This window comes from Strix uralensis, chromosome 1 (assembly GCF_047716275.1).
Source record: "Strix uralensis isolate ZFMK-TIS-50842 chromosome 1, bStrUra1, whole genome shotgun sequence".
NCBI classification, from domain to species: domain Eukaryota; kingdom Metazoa; phylum Chordata; class Aves; order Strigiformes; family Strigidae; genus Strix; species Strix uralensis.
Window position 1 is genome coordinate 3925961 of NC_133972.1, and position 16401 is coordinate 3942361.

Below are 16401 nucleotides of genomic sequence, written 5' to 3' on the forward strand. Positions count from 1 at the left end.
GGGGGGGCTCAGCAGCTGTACACACACGTGTCACGAGCATGGGGGGGCTCAGCAGCTGTACACACACGTGTCATGAGTGTGGGGGGGTCTCAGCAGCTGTACACACGTGTCACGAGCATGGGGAGTCTCAACAGCTGTACACACGTGTCATGAGTGTGGGGGGTTCTCAGCAGCTGTACACATGTGTCATGAGTGTGGGGGGTCTCAGCAGCTGTACACACACGTGTCACGAGCATGGGGGGGTCTCAGCAGCTGTACACACACGTGTCATGAGCGTGGGGGGTCTCAGCAGCTGTACACACATGTGTCACGAGCATGGGGGGGTCTCAGCAGCTGTACACACATGTCACGAGCGTGGGGGGTCTCAGTAGCTCTGTACCCAGATGTTATGCAGGTGGGATGTCTCAGGAGCCTTGCACCCACGTGTCACGAGCGTGGGGGGTCTCAGCAGCTGTACACACACGTGTCACGAGCGTGGGGGGTCTCAGCAGCCGTGCAGCCACGTGTCACGAGCCGGGGGGGTGTCTCAGCGGCTGCACACCGCTGCATCGTGAGCTCGGGGCGGCTGGGCTCTCGGCAGCCGTGTACGCACGTGTCACGAGCACGTGCGGCCTCAGCCACCCCGTGGCCGCGTGTCATGAACGTGCCAGGTCTCAGCAGCCGCACACCCACGTGTCACGAGCACGGGGCGGGGGGGTGTCTCAGCAGCCCCGCGCACACGTAGCACGAGCATGCCAGGTCTCAGCCGTCCGTCCTCGCCTGCCCACGGGCACGGGGCTCTGTAGCCGGTCGCTGTCCCCAGGGAGCTGGCAGGCTGTCCCTGTGCTGTCCCCGGGGAGGCTGAGTGTCCCTGGCCGCGGCGCCCGTGTCCTCCCCTGCCCCTGCCACCCCCGGGGGGGGCCCCACGGCTGGCAGCGACCTCTGTCCCCAGCCAAGGCTGGCTGCGGGTGCCCACGGCGTCACGTGCAGCGGGCACCGGCGGGGCCACCACAGCCGAGCCGGGAGCAGCCGCAGCGCCAGACGGAGCGATGGCCGGCCGGCCGGACGGACGGATGGACAGGTGGGCAGGGGGAGGGCTGGGGGGCTCAGGGGGCCAGCGGGACCTTCACCCCGGACAGCCTTGAGGTGGGTGCTCTGGGTGTTGGTGGGGACACCAAAGTCCCGCTGCCGGAGGACCTGGGTGTCCCCGTCACACCTGGGCCTGGACAAGTGGCCCTGTCCCCATGCCCTGGGCCCAGGTAGCCCAGTCCCACGTGGCCCAGTTCCATGTTTCCCAGTTTCCAGTATCCCTGTCCCAAGGATTCCTGTCCTAGGTGTCCCTGTTCCCAGTATCCCTATCCCAGGTGTCCCAGTCCCCAGTTTCCCATCCCCACAGGTCCCAGGCCCAAGTGTCCCTGTCCCAGGTGTCCCAGTCCCATATGTCCCCATTCCAGGTGTGCCCATCCCCTGTGTCCCATCCCCATGGGGGCTCAGGGTCCCTGTCCCAGGTGTCCTTGCCCTATGTGTCCCAATCCCAAGTGTCCCTGTCCCATATATCCCAGTCTCAGGGGTCCCTGTCCCAGGTTTCCCAGTCCCATATGTCCCAGTCCCGAGTTTCCCTGTCCCAGGTTTCCCAGTCCCGCTTGTCCCTGTTCCCAGTGCCCCTGTCTGAGGTGACCCAGGTGTCCCACTCCCATTTCCCAGTCCCATATGTCCCAGTGTCCAGCTGAGACTGAGGAAACCGCCGGGTTTGTGCCCACCCCAACCCCCCCACCCCACTGGGGCTGCCCCAGCACTGCCCCCACCCAAACCACCTCTCAGTGCTGGGTCCCATAGGGGGGGCTCAGCCCACTGACCCCCAGCCCCTAATCCCCATCCAGGGGTCAGGGACCCACAGGAGCCACCTTGGTGGCCACAGTGGCAGCGTGGGTGCTGTATTTTTTTTTTTAGGGGGGGGGTGGTGTTGCACAGTGGGTACAAGTTTGGGAGGGGCAGTGGGTGCAGGATGGCTGCGGGGCTGGGTGTGGGGCTGGGGGGGAGCCTGCCCTGCCCCCTCCCCGCAGCACCAGCATGTGGCTGGGAGCCCCCCTGGAGCAGTTGCCCACCCCGGCGCTGACCCTGGACCAGGCGACTGTGCGGCGCAACGCCGAGCGCATGCGGGAGCGCTGCCGGGCCCTCGGCCTCCGCCTGCGCCCCCACGTCAAAACTCACAAGACGCTGTGAGTGGCCCCCCAGCATCCCCCCCCCCCCAACATCCCCCTCCCCATCCTCCCCAGCAACACCCCAGCATCCCCCTGGCATCTCCCCATCCTCCCACCCAACAGCCCCTCAGTACCCCCTCCAGCATTCCCTCCGCTTTTCTCACCAGCATCTCCCCTCCAACATCCCCTATCCTCCCCCCCAGCACCCCTCAACTGCCCCCCCAGCATCCTCCAGTGTTCCCCCCACCTCCCCCCAAAGCACCCCCACACCTTCTACGCCAGCAGCCTCCCAGTGTTCCTCCCAGCATCGCCTCATCCTCCCACTCAGCACCCCCACCTTCCCCCCCAGTATCCCCCCAGCATCCCCCAACATCCTCCCCAGCACCTCCCACCCATCATATCCCAATCACCCCCCACTTTCCCCTCCCAGCACCCCCTTAGCGCCCCCACCAATCACACCCCCCCCCCTCCCTCCCCAGTGAAGGTGCCGAGCTGGCGACGGGTGGTACCCGCCGGGGCATCGTGGTCTCCACCTTGGCCGAAGCTCATTTTTTCGCAGCGGGGGGGTTCGATGACATCCTCTACGCCTACCCGCTGCCGGGGGGGCGGCTGGAGGAGTGCGCGGCCCTGGCCCAGCGCCTCCAAACCTTCCAGCTCCTCCTCGACACCCCCCAGGCCTTGGCCCTCCTGCGCCAGCGCCCGCTGGCCGATGGCAAGCGCTGGCTCGTCTGGCTCAAGCTCGACTGCGGCAATGGCAGGGGTAGGTGGCCCCCCCCCAGCCCCAAAAGTAGCCCCCTTAAATCCCACCAGCACATGGAGTGCTGCGGGGGGGGGGGGGGATTGCAGCAATCACGAATCCTCTCAGGGTGTTTTCACCCACCCCCAGGATGCTCAAGGGGGTTGGATGGTCCATGTACCCCCCAGTCCCATCAGCTCAAACCCCCCCCCCAAAAAAAACCCAGATTATTCAAGGATGCTCCATGCCCCACTGACCTCAAGCCCCCAGAACTACCAGCTCAACCAGGATGGGGCATTTAAGCCCCCCCCCCCCCAACTCATTCCTCAAGGATGCTCCATGGGGAGGGATGCCCCATGCCCCTTCAAGCCCCCAGCCCCACAAGCTCAACCAGGGTGGGGTATTTAAGCCCCCCCCCCCATTCTTCAAGAATGCTCCATGGGGCAGAGGTGCCCCATAAGCCCCCCCAGCCCCCATAACAGGCTCCCACCCCCCTCTCCAAACCCCATTTTCACCCACCCACCCCCAGGGTGTTCCATGGGGGGGGGGGGGTGGGTGATACCCCATGTGTGTGTGTGTCCCCAACCCCAATCTCCCATTGCCACCATCTCACCCAACACGGGGCATCAAATCCCCCCCCCCCAAGCCCCCCCCAAGCCCAGCTGGACCCTCCTCCTGGCCGGCAGCCGGCGTGCGGCCCACGGACCCCAGCGCCTTGTCCCTGGCCCGGGCCATCGCCGAGGAGGCCCCGGAGGAGGTGACACTGGTGGGGGTCTACGCTCACTGCGGGGACACCTACGGCTGCCGCGACGTCCCGGCCATCCAAGCCATCGCCCGGGCCACCACCTCCGCCGTGCTGGACTTCGTCACCGCGTGAGTGTCCCCAAATCAGGGACGGGCAGAGTTAAGGGCATTTGGGGGGAAGGGGGCGGGGGGGGGGAGAGGTTGTTCCACCATGGGGAGTGTTTGTGCGTGTCCCCCACCCCATAAAACCCCAGCGGCTGGTTGTAAATGCAAATCACCCCCATAAAAGGGGGCCCTACAAAGCCCCCCCGGGGAGCTGGAGGAGCTTTGATGTGGCTTTGGTGGCGGGTTGTGACCTGTGTCGTTGTGTGTGTGTGTGTGTGTGTGTGTGTGTGTGTGTGTGTGTGTCCCCATCAGCTTGTCACCCTTTTGTCCCAGCAGGGTTTTGCATCCTGGAGGGAATTGCTGCCGGATGGCTCCTGCTGGGATGGGGGGGGGGGGGGGGGGGTGGGGACCTCCACCCTGGGCCCCCCACGCACAGGGACGTGCTCCCCTGGGGACACGTCCTGGGGGTCTCCGGTCCCAGCCCAGCCGGTTGTGGCATCGTTTTGCAGTGGGGAAACTGAGGCACGTGGGGAAACGTGCTGCCCCCCCAGCTCCCCTCACCAAAGTTGGGGGGCTGCTCTTCCCCCACACCCCCCCCCCGATGTGCCCCACGGTCCCAGAGGGGCCAGGGAGAGCGGGGAAAGGGTGCAACCACCCCCCAGTTGCCAACATGACATTTGAATATGTTGGGGGGGGGGGGTGACACATCTGAGCTGCTCGGGCACATCTGGGAAGGTTTGGGGCACATCTGGGGGTGCCCTGGAACATCAGGGAGGTCCCCAGCACAGCTGGGGCTGATCTCGAGCACATCTGGTGGGTGCTTTGGCACATCTGGGGGCACCCAGGAGCATCTGGGAGGGGTCCCAGACATATCTGGGGGTGATCTGGCATACTTGTGGGGGGGGGGGGGGCTCGAGCACATCTGGGGGCTCCGGTGCACATCTGTGGGTGCTCTGATACCTCAGGGGGGGCACTGGAACATCTGGGAAGATAATAGAGGTGGATCTTGGGCATATCCGGGGGCTCCTGAGCACATCTGGGAGCGCCTTGACACATCTGGGGTGCTCTGGCATACCTGGGGGGGGGGGGGGGATCCTAGGCCCATCTTGGGGCATCTCTGGCACATCTGGGGATGTCCTGGTACATCTGAGGGGAGTCCCAGGCAGAGTCCCAGGTCCCAGGCACATCTGGGGAGTGCTCTGACAGCTCTGGAGGGGCCCCCATGCACATCTGGATAGATCTCTGGCACATCTGGGGCCTCCTGGGCACAATTGGTGGCACTCTGGCACATCTTGGGGGGTCTCCAGCACACCCAGGGGATGCTGTGGCCCATCTGTGGGCTCCAAGACACATTTGGGAGTGCTTAAAAACATCTGGGGGGGTCTCCAGCTCATACGGGTGGTTCTCTGGCACATCTGGGGGTGCTTGGGTGCAGCTGGGGGTGGTCCCTGGCACGTTGTGGGAGGGGGTGCTCTGGCATATCCGGGGGGGGGGGGCGACCTGCCTTGAGTGTTTGGGGGGGGCTCTCTATTGCATCCCTCTGGCACATCTGGATGGGTCCCTTGAAATTTTTGAGGGTGTCCCTGGCAATTCTGGGACTCCCCGAGGCGTCACCACCTCCGGGCGCATCCCTGTGGGTGATGGACCCATGTCCAGTCCTGCTCCCCGCGGTGCCCAGGGGCGAGGGACCCACCTCTGCTCCCGCTCCCACGGGGCCTGGGGGTGCTGTCCCCCCCCCGCCGCGGCCATGCCCCCACCACTCAGATGGTCCCGCAGGCTGCGGCGGGCGGGGGTGCCATGTCCCCAGGCCAGCATCGGCTCCACGCCGTCCTGTAGCCACCCGGTGCCGGAGATGGCCCAGCTCACCGAGCTCCACCCGGGCAACTACCTCTTCTACGGTGAGCACGTCGGGACCCCCCCTCCCCAATCCTGGTGTGATCCCCCCAAAGGTGGGACGCACCCCAAGCTGAGCTGGCCACCCTCTTCTCCCAGACCTTCAGCAGACCCTGCTGGGCTCCTGCCAGCCAGAGGAGGTGGCCATCCGTGTCCTCACCAGGGTCATCGGTCACTACCCCCACCGCAACCAGCTGCTGGTGGACTGCGGCTGGGCCGCCCTCAGCCTCCACGGCCGTGACCAGGCGCCCATGGGCTGCGCCGCCATCGAGGGGCACCCCCAGCTCAGGTGAGCGCCGGGAGGGGCTGGGGACACGCGCGCATGGGGTGGGGACATGATGGCGGGGGTGTGTGTGTGTCCCCACCGCAGGCTGGTGGGGCTGACGCAGGAGCACGGGCAGGTGGAAGCCGTCGATGGCCGGTTGGATTTCGAGCGCTTCCCCTTGGGCAGCACCCTGGTTCTCATCCCCTTCCATGTGAGTACACGCCCCGACACGCCCCGACACGCTCCGACACGCCCCGACACGCCTGGCTCAGCACCCCGACCCGCCCGCCGCAGGCCTGCGCCACTGCCGCCATGCACCCCGTCTACTACGTCCACGCCGAGGGGAAGGTGGTGGAGCTCTGGCACCCCGTCCGTGGCTGGTAGCGAGGAGAGGGGGGAGCCGCCGGGGCGCTGCGCCCACGCTGGGGCGCTGCACCCACACCGAGACCCCGCACCCACGCCAAGACGTTGCACCCGCGCCGGGGTGCTGCACCCACGCCGAGGGCCTGTGTCTGCACCCAGGTCTTGCACCCGTGCCAAGACCCTGCACCCACTCCAGCGGCCTGCACCCGCGCCGAGGCCTTGGACCCGTGCCGGAGTGCTGCACCCACAGCGGGGTGCTGGGACCCACGTCAGGGTCCTGCACCCACGCCCAGACTGTGCACCCGTGCTGGGGTCCTGCACCCGTGCTGAGGCTGTGCACCCAAGCCAGGGTGCTGCACCCACGCCGAAACCCTGCACCCACCGTCCCGCATTCGTGCTGAGACCCTGCACCCACGCTGGGACCCTGCACCCACAGCGGGGTGCTGCACCCCACCCATACCGGGGTCAATAAAGCTGCTTCTCCCACTGCCAGAGAGTTTCGCCGCCGGGGCAGGGAGGGGCCAGGTCGTGGGGAGGTGGCGGGGTGGGGGTCCCAGCGGGATCGGGCCCAGTTCGGACCAGTCCAGTCCCAATGGGGCCGGTGGCCACCGGGCTGAGCCGGGAGCGGGGCTCGAACCCGCGGTCCAGACGAAGCGGACCCGAGCCCCGCCGAGCCGCGGCGGGGGGGGGGGGGGGCGGGGCTTATGGCGGAGCCACGCCCCTCCCCGGCGCTCGCAGCCAATGGCGGAGCGCCCCGCCCGGCCCGGTCCGGGGCTGAGCCGCGCCCAGCCAAGCCCCGCCCAGCCGAGCCCAGCCCAGCCGGAGCGGAGCGAGCGGAGCGGAGCGGATCGGCTGGGCTGGGCTCTGCTGGGCTCGGCTCGGCTCGGCTCGGCTCGGCTCGGCTCGGCTCAGCTCTGCTGGGCTCGGCTCTGCTGGGCTCGGCTCGGCTGGGCTGGGCTGGGCTGGGCTCGGAGCGAGCGGGTCCCGGGGCCGGGCCCGGGTCTCCGCGATGCGGCCGGTGCTGCTGCTGCTGCTGCTGCCGGTGCTGCCGGTGCGGGCGGGACCGGGGGGGCCGGGAGGGGCCGGGGATGGGCACCGGGACGGGACCGGCCGGGCCGGGGCTCCCCGCTGCCCCCCCGGGACCCGCCGGGCCGCCCCTCCCCAGGGCTGCCCCGGTTCACCTCACGGCTTGTGTCGGATTCCGCTTTGGTTTGGTTTATTTTGCTTGGGTTTATTTTGGTTTGGCTTCTTTTGTCTTATTTAATTTAGTTTAGTTTAGTTTCTTTCCTTCCATTTAATTTTAATTTATTTTTATTTTACTTTATCTCATTTATTTTTATTTTACTTTATCTCATTTATTTTTATTTTACTTTATTTCATTTATTTTTATTTTACTTTATCTCATTTATTTTTATTTTACTTTATTTCATTTATTTTTATTTTACTTTATTTCATTTATTTTTATTTTACTTTATTTCATTTATTTTTATTTTATTTTACTTTCATATTTTTTCACTTTATTTCATTTCATTGATTTTTATTTTACTTTATTTCATATTTTTTCACTTCATTTATTTTTATTTTACTTTCATTTCATTGATTTTTATTTTATTTCATTTATTTTCTTTTACTTTATTTCATTTATTTTATTTTACTTTATTTCACATCTTCTCACTTTATTTCCCTCCATTTAATTTCATTTTGGTTCGTTTTCTTTCTTTTGATTTAATTTCAATCTATTTTATCTCATGTTTATCTTTGATTATTCACTTTATTTTTTTTATTTGATTTTTTTCAATTTTATTTATTTTAGTTATTTAGTTGTTTTTTTGGGTGGGTGGGTGGATTTTTTTATTCATTACTCTTTCAGCCCACTCTATTATCCTCCCCCCCCCCCCCCCCCCACTGGGTGCTCCGGGACCCCAAACCAGCCCCCGCTATGGGGTGGGGGGGGGCAGAGCGGGCGTTTGGGGGAGGCAGCTGGGGGTCCTGGCGTGTCCCCCCCCCCTCCCAAGGACAGAATCCAGGGGACCCTGAGGCAGGACCCCTCTGTCCCGCAGGTGCCGGGGCGCGGGGGGGGGTGCGAGAGCGGGAGAACGACAGCGGCGGGGGGGTGCTGCACCCCCTGCCCCCCCGGCTTCGGCGTCACCGAGCCCTGTGGCCACGCCGACACTCGCTGCCAGCCCTGCACCCACAGTAAGTACCCCCCCCTCACCCCCACCCCCCCCCCAGCACCCCCAGCACCCCCAGCACCCACCGCCCCCCCCGCAGACCGGACCTTCTCGGCGGTGAGCAGCGCGGAGGAGCCCTGCCAGCCCTGCACCCCCTGCCCGCTCCTGCCCGCCCGCGCCTGCACCCCCACCCGCGACACCCTCTGCACCCGTGAGTGACACCCAGCGGGACACCCCTGTCACCCCCCCTCCCCACCCAGGGGCGGGGGGGGGAGCCTCATTGGGAGGGGGGGGGGACACAGAAAATTGGGGACACCCCCCCTCCCCCGATATCCTTGGGGTCACCCCACAACGCAAAGGGAAACTGGGAGGGGGGGGGGGGGGGACTGGGGCTCGCCTAAGTGTTGGGGGGGGGTCGCCATCCCCTAGACGAGGACCTGGAGCCGGTGACGGGGGGGCCCTCTCCCGCCACCCCCGAGTTCACGCCGCCGCCGCCCGAGGCCGCGGGCAAGGACATCATCCCCGTGTACTGCTCCCTCCTGGGCGCCGTGGTGGTGGGACTCCTCGCCTACGTGGCCTTCAAGTGGTAGGTTTTGGGGAGGGGACATAGGGTGGGGGACACGGTGAGGGGGTACAGGATGTCCTGGGTGACCCCCCCACCCTGGGCAGCTGGCACACGTGCAGGCAGAAGCAGCAGCTGGCCAAGGCGCGGGCAGGGGACTTGGGGACGTCACCCGAGGGGGAGAAGCTGCACAGTGACAGCGGGGTCTTCCTCGACACCCACAGCCTGCAGGACCCCCACCAGCCTGGCAAGGGTGAGCACCCACCACCCAGCCATGGGTTTTGAGGGGGCGGGGTGACATCCGGGAGGTTTTGTCCCCTGCTGCCATCAGGGTGGGGTTGGGCAGCACCCACGTTCATGGGGGGGGTGGGTCGGGGTGCGACCGTACCTTGGGGAGCATCTGGATGGGGTTGGGGTGCCCTAGGGAGCACCCGCATGGGTTTGGGGTGCCCCCATGGCCTGCAGAGCGCACATAGGGGGGTGGGGGACACCCCCCGGGAGCATGCGGACGCGTTGTGGGAGCATCCCGACCTTGGGTGGGGTTGGGAAGCACCCAGAGAGCACCTAGATGGGTGTCAGGGAGCACCTGTACTTTGGGGAGAATCTGCGCGGGTTTGGGCAGCACCCGTGCACCAAGGAGCACCCAAATGGGGTCAGGGAGCACCCATGCCCCAGGGAGAACCCAAAGAGTGAGCACCCAGATGGGGTTGGGGAGCACCCATACCCTGGGGAGCACCCAAACAGGGTTGGGGAGCACCCAATTAGGGTTGGGGAACACCTGGCTAGGGTGGAGGAGCACCCATGCCCTGAGGAGCCCCCAAACAGGGTCAGGGAGCACCCAAACAGGGTTGGGGAGCACCCATGCCCCAGGTAGCACCTGGCTGGGATTGGGTGACACCCAAATGGGGTTGAGGAAACACCTGGGTGGAGTTGGAGAGCACCCATGCCCTGGGGAGCACCCACATGGGGACTGGGGAGCACCCAAATGGGGGTCGGGGAGCACCCATGCCCTGGAGAGCACCCAAACAGGGTTGGGAGCACCCATACTGTAGGTAGCACCCAAGTGGGGGTCAGGGAGCACCTGGATGGGGTTGGAGAGCACCCATGCCCCAGATAGCACCCAAATGGGGTTGGGGAGCACCTGGGTGCAGTTGGGGAGCACCCATGCCCTGGAGAGCACCCAAAGGGGGTTGGGGAGCACCCATACCCCAGATGGCACCCAAAGGGGGTTGGGGAGCACCCATACCCCAGATGGCACCCAAAGGGGGTTGGAGAGCACCCATGCCCCAGATAGCACCCAAATGGGGTTGGGGAGCACCTGGGTGCAGTTGGGGAGCACCCATGCCCTGGAGAGCACCCAAAGGGGGTTGGAGAGCACCCATACCCCAGATGGCACCAAAGGGGGTTGGGGAGCACCCATACCCCAGATGGCACCCAAAGGGGGTTGGGGAGCACCCATACCCCAGATAGCACCCAAAGGGGGTTGGAGAGCACCCATGCCCCAGATAGCACCCAAATGGGGTTGGGGAGCACCTGGGTGCAGTTGGGGAGCACCCATGCCCTGGAGAGCACCCAAAGGGGGTTGGGGAGCACCCATACCCCAGATGGCACCCAAAGGGGGTTGGAGAGCACCCATGCCCCAGATAGCACCCAAATGGGGTTGGGGAGCACCTGGGTGCAGTTGGGGAGCACCCATGCCCTGGAGAGCACCCAAAGGGGGTTGGAGAGCACCCATACCCCAGATGGCACCAAAGGGGGTTGGGGAGCACCCATACCCCAGATGGCACCCAAAGGGGGTTGGGGAGCACCCATGCCCCAGATAGCACCCAAAGGGGGTTGGGGAGCACCCATACCCCGATAATCTCTCTCTCCCGGGAGCCGGTGACACCTTTGACCCAGAAATACCGCTGGGTGCCGGGCAGCGATTTGGGGTGCCAACACTGACCTCCCCACCCCCACCCCACTGCCCCCCCCAGCCCCCCGTCCCGAGGGCCACCCGCTGAGCGCGGTGCCACCGCAGCGGCAGGAGGAGCTGGAGCGGCTACTGGAGAGCGGGGGGCCGGGGGGGGACTGGCGCAGCCTGGCCACCCACCTGGGCTTCGGCCCCGACGCCATCGGCACCTTCGGCCGCGGCCGAGCACCCACCCGCACCCTGCTCAGCGCCTGGGCCAGCGCCGAGGGGGCCACGCTGGACACCCTCTGCCAGGCCCTGGTCGCCATCGGCCGGCAGGATGCGGCCCGGCGCTTGGCGGCACCGGGGGACGTCACCTCCGCCGTGTGACCGGGGGGGTCCCCGAGGCCCAGCGCAGACACCGCGTGGGCTCGGCGGGTGCTTCCCGCTTTTTCCTGCCAGATAGCGCCTTTTTGTGTCTGTTGGTTTGGTTTTAAGGGGGTTTTGTACTTTTTTAGGGGTGTCGGGGGGGGTGGGAGGATGGGTGGGGGGTAATTTGGCGGCCCCGGTGTGGTGGCGGTGACAGAGGGCGGGAGACTCGGGGACACAGTTGGTCATATTAAACGTGTCACTGGGACGTGTGTCCTCAGGTGTCCGTGTGTCCCCACGAGCGCGTATCCCCGGGATGTGTGTCCTTGGGTGTCCGTGTGTCCCCAAGTGTGTGTCCCAGGTGTCCGTGTCCCCCCAACCATGTGTCCCTAGGATGTGTGTCCTCAGGTGTCCGTGTGTCCCCCCAGACGCGTGTCCCCAAGACATTTGTCCTCAGGCGTCCGTGTGTCCCCCCAGACGCGTGTCCCCAAGACATTTGTCCTCAGGCGTCCGTGTGTCCCCCCAGACGCGTGTCCCCAAGACATTTGTCCTCAGGCGTCCGTGTGTCCCCCCAGACGCGTGTCCCCAAGACATTTGTCCTCAGGCGTCCGTGTGTCCCCTGGATATGTCCCCAGGATGTGTGTCCCCAAGCCCACATCCCACGCCCTGTAAGGACAGCAGGGGGGTGGGTGGCCCTGGGACACACATACAGCCGCCCGCCCCGAAAGACCCCGAGGCAGGTGGCACCGCGTGTGACCAAAAAGAGCCATTTTAACCCCAGAATGAGCACCTCTGCCTCAAGCCGGGTCACCCCAAAACCCCATCCTGTTCCCCCCCATGGGGGTTAGGGGCTCACGGGGATGCTAAGGGTGACAGGGGGGTCCCAGAGGGAGAGGGGACAGACCACCGAGCCAGGCCACCGTGTCCCCAGTGGTGCCACCGCCAGGTCCCCCCGGCCACGCCAAACCTCTTTCGGGGCTGGGTCTGGTGTTGATTTTTTGTCATTTTTCTTTTTATTTTTTTTTTCTCTTTTTTTTTTACATAAAAAGTTCCGTAAAAATTGGATAAAGTAAAATGATTTAAGCAGTAAAATCAATCTTATCAACATAGCACGAGGTCTGCCAGAAATCCAGGGGCAGCCCCGCTCCGCAATATTTACATGAAAACAGATTAAACTCGCAGAACCAAAAATAAAACCAAGGAAACAACCAAAAAAAAAAAAATAATAATAACCCCGAAACTATCCTTACAAAGTGTTCCTGTGGTATCGGCACGTCCTGGGCTAAAAGCAAAAAAAAAAAAACAAAAAACCCCAAAATTATCAATATATTCACATATACGTTAAAAATATAATACAGAGCTCGGTGCCGGGGTAGGGGAGCTGGCAAAGCTCAGCTTAGCAAAGCCTGGCTTTTTCTCTGTGTTGCCCCGGCAGTACAAACCGCCTCACGCTGTAGGGAACGAAGTTTATTTTCTTTTTTCTTTTTTTTTTTTTTTTAGAAAAAAAAAAATAATAATAAATTCACAGGTTGGTGGTTTAATACCGCGAATCGTGGCAGAATCGAGTGTTCCAAGGTTTTGGCTGCGTCCGGCATCGGTGGGGCGATGGGTGGGGGGGGTGGGGGGGGGTGTTACTCCAGGTCCGTGTCCTCTTTGGGTTTGTAGTTGGCCCCGAATTTCTGCATGTACTTCTTGATGTACTCCTTCGTCTTGTGCTTCACGTTCTCGTTGCACTCCAGATCCTCCGGGTTCTTGCAGTATTTCAGCTCCTTGTTCATGACGCCGTGAGTCAGCTGCGGGGCAGAGGAACACACCCACCGTCAGGCCCAGGGCGCCCAGTAAATGCCAGTCTTGGGGATTCCCCAAGCTATCTGGCTATTATTCCCCAAATATTTCCAATTATCCTGAAATACTCCCTAAACTATTTATTATTGCCCAAATATTTCCTGTTATTCCCCAAATATTGGCTATAATTCCTCAAATATTCCCCAAATATTCCCTAAATATTGGCTATTATTCCCCAAATATTGGCTATTATTCCCAAACATTCCCCAAATATTGGCTATTATTCCCAAATATTGGCTATAATTCCTCAAATATTCCCCAAAATATTCCCTAAATATTTGCTAATATTGCCCAAGCTATCTGGCTATTATTCCCCAAATTTTTCCAATTGTCCTGAAATACTCCCTAAACTATTTATTATTGCCCAAATATTGCCCAAATATTTCCTGTTATTCCCCAATTATTGGATATAATTCCTCAAATATTCCCCAAATATTCCCCAAATATATTATTCCTCAAATATTCCCTAAATATTCCCTAAACTATTTATTATTGCCCAAATATTCCCCAAATATTTCCTGTTATTCCCCAAATATTGGCTATTATTCCTCAAATATTCCCCAAATATATTATTCCCCAAATATTCCCCAAGTATTTGCTATTATTCCCAAATATTCCCCAAATATTGGCTATAATTCCTCAAATATCCCCCAAAATATTCCCTAAATATTTGCTAATATTCCCCAAGCTATCTGGCTATTATTCCCCAAATTTTTCCAATTATCCTGAAATACTCCCTAAACTATTTATTATTGCCCAAATATTTCCTGTTATTCCCCAAATATTGGCTATAATTCCTCAAATATTCCCCAAATATTCCCTAAATATTTGCTAATATTCCCCAAATATTGGCTATTATTCCTCAAATATTCCCCAAATATTCCCCAAGTATTTGCTATTATTCCCAAATATCCCCCAAATATTGGCTATTATTCCCAAACATTCCTCAAATATTTCCTATTATTCCCAAATATTGGCTATAATTCCTCAAATATCCCCCAAAATATTCCCTAAATATTTGCTAATATTCCCCAAGCTATTTGGCTATTATTCCCCAAATATTTCCAATTATCCTGAAATACTCCCTATTTATTATTGCCCAAATATTTCCTGTTATTCCCCAAATATTGGATATAATTCCTCAAATATTCCCCAAATATTCCCCAAATATATTATTCCCCAAATATTCCCTAAATATTTGCTAATATTCCCCAAATATTAGCTATCATTCCCAAATATTCCAATATTGGCTGTTATTCCCAAATATTTGCTATTATTCCCAAATATTGGCTACTATTCCTCAAATATTCCCCAAATATTTCCCAAATATTCCCTAAATATAATGATGTCCCCGTCCCCAGGGATGATGTCCCCATCCCCAGGGGATGATGTCCCTGTCCCCAGGGATAATGTCCCCATCCCCAGGGGATGATGTCCCCGTCCCCAGGGATGATGTCCCCATCCCCAGGGGATGATGTCCCTATCCCCAGGGATGATGTCCCTGTCCCCAGGGAATGATGTCCTTGTCCCCAGGGATGATGTCCCTATCCCCAGGGATGATGTCCTTGTCCCCAGGGATGATGTCCCTGTCCCCAGGGGATAATGTCCCCATCCCCAGGGATGATGTCCCCTTCCCCAGGGATGATGTCCCCGTCCCCAGGGATGATGTCCCCATCCCCAGGGATGATGTCCCCGTCCCCAGGGGATGATGTCCCTATCCCCAGGGATGATGTCCCATCCCCAGGGAATGATGTCCTTGTCCCCAGGGATGATGTCCCTGTCCCCAGGGGATAATGTCCCCATCCCCAGGGATGATGTCCCCTTCCCCAGGGATGATGTCCCATCCCCAGGGATGATGTCCCTGTCCCCAGGGATGATGTCCCCATCCCCAGGGATGATGTCCCATCCCCAGGGATGATGTCCCTGTCCCCAGGGATGATGTCCCTGTCCCCAGGGGATAATGTCCCCATCCCCAGGGATGATGTCCCCTTCCCCAGGGATGATGTCCCCGTCCCCAGGGATGATGTCCCCATCCCCAGGGGATGATGTCCCTATCCCCAGGGATGATGTCCCATCCCCAGGGAATGATGTCCTTGTCCCCAGGGATGATGTCCCTATCCCCAGGGATGATGTCCCCATCCCCAGGGACGATGTCCCCATGGTGTCACCTTTCTCGCCAGGTGCTTGAAGTCCTCGGTGGTGGTGATGCGCCCCGCCTTGCAGTCGGGTTTGCGGTAGGGGTTCAGGCACTGCACGATGAACTGCGACATCTGTGGGAAAACACACCTGGGTCCGGCCCTGCCACCCCGGCCCTGTCCCCAGGGACCCCTGGGGACCCCCAACCCTCCGCAGGGTGGCAGGGGGGGGACACACACACACCCCACCCCGTGTCCTCGAGCGCCACGGTCCCCCCGCTCCGGCGTCGTGCTGCCTGCGAGGGACGGTGGACCCCGACGCCCCCCTCCGGCGTAACCCCGGGTCCCGCCAGGGCCGCGGGACGGTGACACCCCACGGGGTGGCGGGGGGGACACTCACCTCTTTCCGGAACACCTCCTTGCTCTTCTTGGCCAGCTCACTGGACGTGTCCGCTTCCGCCGTCTTGGGCTTCTTGGAAGACTGGAGCCGGGGGAAGAAAAGGGTCTTGGATGCTGCCGGGGGGGCAGGGATCTCCCTGTCCCTGTCCCCACCCCGCCCCACAGCCAGGCAGACACTGTGCGCCTCCCCACCCGCTCCCAGTGAGCTTCCCAGTCCAGTACTGGTGAGCTTCCCAGTCCAGTCCCGGTGAGCTTCCCAGCCCACTCCCAGTGAGCTTCCCAGTCCAGTCCCGGTGAGCTTCCCAGTCCAGTTCCAGTGAGCTTCCCAGCCCAGTCCCAGTGAGCTTCCCAGTCCACTCCCAGTGAGCTTCCAAGCCTGCTCCCAGTGAGCTTCCCAGTCTAGTCCCAGCGAGCTTCCCAGTCCAGTCCCAGTGAGCTTCCCAGCCCAGTATCCCAGCCCAGTCCCAGTGCGCTCCCCAACCCATTCCCAACACCCTTCCCAGCCCAGTCCCAGTGCACTTCCCAGCCTGACCCAGGCATGCTGACCAGCCCAGTCCCGGCGAGCTTCCCAGCCCAATACCAGCACGCTCCCCACCCCAAACCAGGCACGCTTCCCAGCCTGGTCCTGGTGAGCTTCCCAGCCCAGTGCCGACGCGCTTCCCAGCCCGATCCCATCCCAGCACACTCCCCAGTCCGGTCCCAGCCACTCTGCTGGGCTGGGAGCGCAGCCCCCGGGGAGGCGC

General features: G+C 61.0%; 3 protein-coding genes across 4 annotated transcripts in view; 2 read left to right on the forward strand and 1 right to left on the reverse strand.

The window, feature by feature from the left end:
- Positions 1 to 759: 759 nt before the first annotated feature.
- Positions 760 to 6779, forward strand: LOC141952922 (D-serine dehydratase-like). Of its 2 annotated transcripts, none has more exons than XM_074891020.1 (8): positions 760 to 1060; positions 2043 to 2198; positions 2660 to 2940; positions 3603 to 3789; positions 5530 to 5663; positions 5758 to 5947; positions 6029 to 6134; positions 6218 to 6779. In XM_074891020.1, the coding sequence occupies exons 1-8, from the start codon at positions 1029 to 1031 to the stop codon at positions 6305 to 6307; spliced, it is 1176 nt and encodes a 391-aa protein (XP_074747121.1). In that variant the 5' UTR covers positions 760 to 1028; the 3' UTR covers positions 6308 to 6779. The 2 variants fall into 2 exon arrangements, with proteins under 2 accessions (XP_074747121.1, XP_074747133.1); XM_074891032.1 differs by having other exon boundaries at positions 5542 to 5663.
- A 329-nt stretch (positions 6780 to 7108) lies between these two features.
- On the forward strand, positions 7109 to 11427 carry LOC141952927 (death domain-containing membrane protein NRADD-like). Its single transcript, XM_074891045.1, has 6 exons — positions 7109 to 7337; positions 8347 to 8482; positions 8558 to 8668; positions 8887 to 9043; positions 9127 to 9272; positions 10996 to 11427. The coding sequence occupies exons 1-6, from the start codon at positions 7296 to 7298 to the stop codon at positions 11298 to 11300; spliced, it is 897 nt and encodes a 298-aa protein (XP_074747146.1). The 5' UTR covers positions 7109 to 7295; the 3' UTR covers positions 11301 to 11427.
- Positions 11428 to 12269: 842 nt separating this feature from the next.
- SETD2 (SET domain containing 2, histone lysine methyltransferase) overlaps positions 12270 to 16401 on the reverse strand; it is a 69766-nt gene continuing 65634 nt past the window's right edge. Inside the window, exons 19-21 of the mRNA XM_074870002.1 lie at positions 15660 to 15740; positions 15293 to 15394; positions 12270 to 13072 (exon numbers count right to left, since the gene is read on the reverse strand). Coding sequence (XP_074726103.1) covers positions 12911 to 13072; positions 15293 to 15394; positions 15660 to 15740 — 345 coding nt within the window. The 3' untranslated portion in view covers positions 12270 to 12910. The remainder of the gene's footprint in view (positions 13073 to 15292; positions 15395 to 15659; positions 15741 to 16401) is intronic.

What these genes read in the sequence shown, in the direction of transcription:
- LOC141952922 (XM_074891020.1), top strand. Translation starts at nt 1,029, where the DNA reads ATGGCCGGCCGGCCGGACGGACGGATGGACAG. An exon ending in CCGGACGGACGGATGGACAG is followed by an intron (nt 1,061 to 2,042) that starts GTGGGCAGGGGG and finishes CCCTCCCCGCAG; the next exon opens with CACCAGCATGTGGCTGGGAG. An exon ending in GAGGGGCACCCCCAGCTCAG is followed by an intron (nt 5,948 to 6,028) that starts GTGAGCGCCGGG and finishes TCCCCACCGCAG; the next exon opens with GCTGGTGGGGCTGACGCAGG.
- LOC141952927 (XM_074891045.1), top strand. Translation starts at nt 7,296, where the DNA reads ATGCGGCCGGTGCTGCTGCTGCTGCTGCTGCCGGTGCTGCCG. An exon ending in CCGCGACACCCTCTGCACCC is followed by an intron (nt 8,669 to 8,886) that starts GTGAGTGACACC and finishes GCCATCCCCTAG; the next exon opens with ACGAGGACCTGGAGCCGGTG. An exon ending in CCCCCACCAGCCTGGCAAGG is followed by an intron (nt 9,273 to 10,995) that starts GTGAGCACCCAC and finishes TGCCCCCCCCAG; the next exon opens with CCCCCCGTCCCGAGGGCCAC.